The 4789-nt window shown below is 46.8% G+C and overlaps 1 protein-coding gene across 3 annotated transcripts in view; it reads left to right on the forward strand.

Annotated features, from left to right (window-relative positions):
* CATSPERE (catsper channel auxiliary subunit epsilon) overlaps nt 1-2158 on the forward strand; it is a 40699-nt gene extending 38541 nt beyond the window's left edge. For all 3 annotated transcript variants that reach the window (XM_087828913.1, XM_087828915.1, XM_087828914.1), the window contains 2 exons: nt 1066-1119; nt 1955-2158. In XM_087828913.1, the coding sequence (XP_087685039.1) occupies nt 1066-1119; nt 1955-2108 (208 nt within the window). In that variant the 3' untranslated portion in view covers nt 2109-2158. The remainder of the gene's footprint in view (nt 1-1065; nt 1120-1954) is intronic.
* Nucleotides 2159-4789: the final 2631 nt, after the last annotated feature.

Raw genomic sequence — 4789 nt, forward strand, 5'->3', positions numbered from 1 at the left:
TGAGTCAGTAAAACCTTTCTTATAGTACTCTGAGGATTAAATGAAGTACCTGGGTAAAAATCCCTAACTTTGCTGGGCACTTGGCAAACACTCAATAAAGTTCCTTCTTCTCTCTTCCTCCCACATAAAAGTTAAATCATATCATTAATGTTTTAGTTATATCCTGTCTCATTCCAAGCAATATGCTAAATTATGAGAAGCTCAGTAACTTTAGAAATAATAACAGTTTCATATATTGAATTCCTAACATTCTCATCAGCTCTCTGAGGGAATCAGCTACGTCAGGTGAACATCACACACACTTTGATCAGAAAACCCTGAATTCAAATCCCAGCTCTGCTAGTTACAGCTCTGTAAACATTTGTTAAGTAGCTTAACCTATCTGAGTCTCCATTTCCTCATCTAAGAGGAATGGTTGATATAAAGATTAACCAAAATAATTCATGTAGAGCATCTGGTACACTACCCGGTACATAGCAAATGCTCGCTTAGTATCACTTGCCCTAAGTATTAATGGTCAAAAAAATGTTAACTGTTTATTGTTTTTGTCAATACTTATTTTTGTTGTTATTAATATCATTACTGCTGTTGTCTCGGGAACCACTATCAAAATGGTGTAAAGCTGTTAGGACAGTGAGGTTGCAGTGACCAGCTCTAGGATTGTAGCAAGCAGCCTAAGTCACACATATGGAAAACCATTGCCACTGTTAAGTAAATGTATCTATTCTCTCCCTTGTCAAGAAAATGACACCTTGCCCGGCCGGGCGTGGCTCAGCGGTTAAGCATCGACCTAGGATCCAGGCGATCGGGGTTCGATTCCCGGTCAGGGCACATGCCCGGGTTGCGGGCTGCAGCCGATCAATGACTCTCTCATCATTGATGTTTCTATCTCTCTCTCTCCCTCTCCCTTCCTCTCTCTGAAATCAATAAAGATATATTTTTTTAAAAGAAAAAGAAAATGACACCTTAACTAAGATTATATATGATTTGATCATTACCATAGAGCTGTGGAGGGAGCCCTAATATATTGTACTTAATCTTCAATATTATTTTTCTCATTTGCAGTTTCTGCAACCTAACAGCTGTCTTTGCGATAGAGATCTATGGCGTCCTTCCCAGGTAATAATTTGCCTAACTAGGCTTTAAAGAGAGAAGTTGAAAGACACAGGGGGGCAGCTAAAAAGGACCCTATTATCTCTGCCCTATATTTGATGTCCTAGAAATTGAACGTATCTGTTATACCAGGGATTTGCCGTAGGAGGGAACTCCCGAGAATTGTTACTGCAGCTGGGTTCCCTTTTAGTTCCATCCCCCTCAGCAGCTACTGTCTTCCCATCAAACATGTCTGTCAACTCCACCTACGGGGCAAGGGGTAGACTGTGGCTGTGTCTGCACCTAGGCCAGTGGCCATCGCCCCTGCACATCCAGGAAACTGGTTGTAAAAGCACTTCCCTGGACTCGACACCAGTTTCTTTAGAGAGCAGAATAAAAAGTTAACTTTAATATTAAGTTGGGACCGCAAATGACTCTTGCTTCCCTGTCCTGGGTCTGATTTTGTTTTTGTTGTTTTGTAAAATGTTGACCGTGTAAGGGGAACTATTATTTATGGCCCTTCTTTAAATATTACTGACTCCTCAATTTGTTGTGCTAATGGAGGGTTAATGGTGCGGATAATTTACAAATGAGATAAGCCATGTGTTGTTTCTGAGTAACTTTGGGAAACAGATACAGCCTTTTCACAGCAGCCTCTCACCCTAATGATCATCCTGTCTGTTTTCCTGCCCACTCAGCCTCAGACACTAAGAGGTAAACGTTTTGAGGGTGGACAAGGTGTGTTCTTAATCGGTGTTCTCTGTCAGTAGAAGAGGAGCTAGCTCTTCAGAAATTGTTTGACTAAATATATTAACCACCAAGGTGGACAGTACGTTCTAATGACATTTTCTTTCTTTTTCAGTCCAAATGGCTACCTGGTTGCTTCCACCCTCTTTCTCCTGATGCTACTGTTCTTCAGTATTCTCATTTTTAGCTACTTCCATTACATGAGGATTTACAAACAACTTATGTATGAGCTAATTTACAAAACTGAAAGAAAGCAAAAGAACATTTAGGAGAAAATGAAAGCTTGTTTACTACGGATATATGTATGTAGGAGTGTATATATATATATTATATATTTGTATTGAGTGTGTATATATATGTATATATATATATATATATATATATTTATATTGAGAACATGTGTTTGACCAAGAAATACTATGAACAAAAGTTCATAGTATCATCCAATTCAAGATCTGAAAAATGTTCTTAAATATCCAAAACAGAAATATTTTCATTTATATTTTTTATTATAAAATTAACTCTTAATGTGTCTGCATTTATCTTAAAAGGTAGTCTATACACTCATATGGCTTTTTAAAAAATAAAAATAAAACCTTTTTAAAAATAAATTTGGCTATTACAATGAAACTTTATATGACTGCAGTTAATTTATCTACAAAAAATGATGTTCATGGATTTAAATAATCTGCCTCAAACACATTTCAGAAGTTGAAATGTACAACTTATGATACCGAAAATAAGAAAAGTGATGCTCTGTTTTAAGTTCTACATTTTGAATTTAATGGTTGAAATAAGCTTCTTAACTTGTCCAGATGCTATAACAGCTTCCTAAGCAATTAGTATTTGTAACACTCAGTGTCCAACCAGAGAAGTAGAGCCAATAGCAGGTGTGTGTGTACATGTGTGTGTCTAGTATCACTGGTTGTCATGGCAAAACTCTAGAAAAAGAGTGCCTATCAGTAGGTAAATGGCTCGCCGGGCAAGGTCCTGTGCACTGGGTTCGATTCCAGGAACGCGGAAATCTCGCCCTCTCCCCTAAGTCGCCCACTTCCCTTTACATACAAGTATACCTCAGTACTCTCATCTTTAAAACGCCCTCCACTGACCACCCGGCCCCATCCCGTTAGTGCCCTAAGCTGCCCTAGTCCGCATTTCTGACCTTTCACTCCAACCATCCCAGGTAGGCTTTGGACCCCACCCCCCCCGGACTGCGGTGCCAAGGCCACCGGTAACCTCCACGTTGCTCAGTCAACAGTCTGTGGCTTCTGTGTCACCATGCTCTCCTGCCCAGGCTTCCCCTTCCTTCCCTACTTGACCTCTACATGAAGGGTCCAAGAGTTTTATCTCTGGCCCCTTTATTTTTATTTTTTTCTTTCTTCTTAAGCTACACTCTTTCCTAGGAAATGCAATCAGTCCCAGGGCTCCGTTCATCCAATGCCCACGTGGCACGATGGATGTTTTCTAAACGGCAGCTCCAGCGTATCACGACCGAGTCCTCACTCTTAACTTGCCTCCTTCCCAGTTTTCGCATCTTGCGACCGGCGCCACCCTCCTCCCGACTCCCCGGGCCGAAACCCGAGGCGTCGCCCTTGAACGCGCTCTCCCCAACCCCGGCCGCTTGGAAGCCTTGCAGACCTGGCCTCCCATCACCCCCAGGACCCCAGCTGCCTTTCGGGAGTGCACCTAGGGAACAGCTTCCCAATTCGCGGAGTCAATGAGCTTTGAGGTTTCCTTCTCCCGGGATCCCTGTCCCCTGAAATGTGTAAGGGCTGGCTTTTTGTCATTCAGGTCTCGGCTTAAACCTTGGCAAGAGCCCTCCACGCTGCAGCCACTCTAAGATCAGCCTCCATCAGCCCATCCTGTTCTAATTCTCTGCAAAGCACATGCCACCAATGTTTTGTCTCCCTTCCTGTTTATTACTGTATCCCCCGGGGCCCACAACACCGCCTGGCACGTGGCAGACACAACCATCTGTTGCATGCATGCAAAAGCACCAGCTGTGCGCCAGGGCCGCGCTAATCTGAGCCCTGGACTCTCTTCCATCTCACCCGGACAGTGTCGTGAAACGTAAGATTCTAAATTGAGGATTAACTGGACGCCTGTTACACCCCACCCCACCCCCACCCCAGGAACCCGCCTTCCTCTATTTCCCCGCCCCCGCCTCTTGCAAAAAATAAAAATAAAAAATGAGGGATTTGGAAAACAAGGTCATTGCTATAATCTTTTGCCACATTTCGTTGGCTTCGCCAGGCTCAACACGACAGAAACCAACATTAGCAGCACCAACGAAGAGGGATCGAAGATCGAAGATCAAAGATCGAAGACCTCACCCCACTTCCAAGGCCGGACCGCAAAGGACCAGGCGCAGATTCCCAAGCACTGCATGCTGGGAACTGTAGTCCCGGGAAGCCCGGTCTGATAGGGTCGGGGACCCGCGAGGCATGGCGGGAATTGTAGTCGAGGGCTGGAAATGAAGCCTCGACGACGGACCGTAATCGTTGAGACTCCGCCTCTGCGCTTCAGGAACCCCGCGGGTGAGCCCCACTGCATGCTGGGAACTGTAGTTTCCCCGGAACTCCGCCCCGCCGCGGTGGAGAGACGCGGAGGCCGCGCCATTTTGGGCGCCTTGCTGCGGCCGCGGAGAGCGAGAGCGCACGCGGGCTCGGCTCGGCTCGGCGCCGGGCTGGCTCCGCCCCCGGGGCTCCCGGCGCCCGCCCCTCGCCCAGGCCCCGCCTTTCCCCACGTGTCTAGCGCCTAGGGGAGGTGCCTGAGCCCGAGCGGGCCCGCCACCCGTCGGCCCGGTGGGCGCTGAGGGTCCTGTCGGCGGCGCCCTGGAGCGGCGCGGCTTCCCGATGCTCCTGCGCCGGCTGCCGCGGGCCGGGCTGCGCGCTTAGGGCCCGGCTCTGGGCCCCCTGAGGCGGCCGCGGGGGCGGGAGCGGCCTCGGCC

The sequence above is a fragment of the Miniopterus natalensis genome, chromosome 21 (assembly GCF_054644295.1).
Source record: "Miniopterus natalensis isolate mMinNat1 chromosome 21, mMinNat1.hap1, whole genome shotgun sequence".
NCBI classification, from domain to species: Eukaryota; Metazoa; Chordata; class Mammalia; order Chiroptera; family Miniopteridae; genus Miniopterus; species Miniopterus natalensis.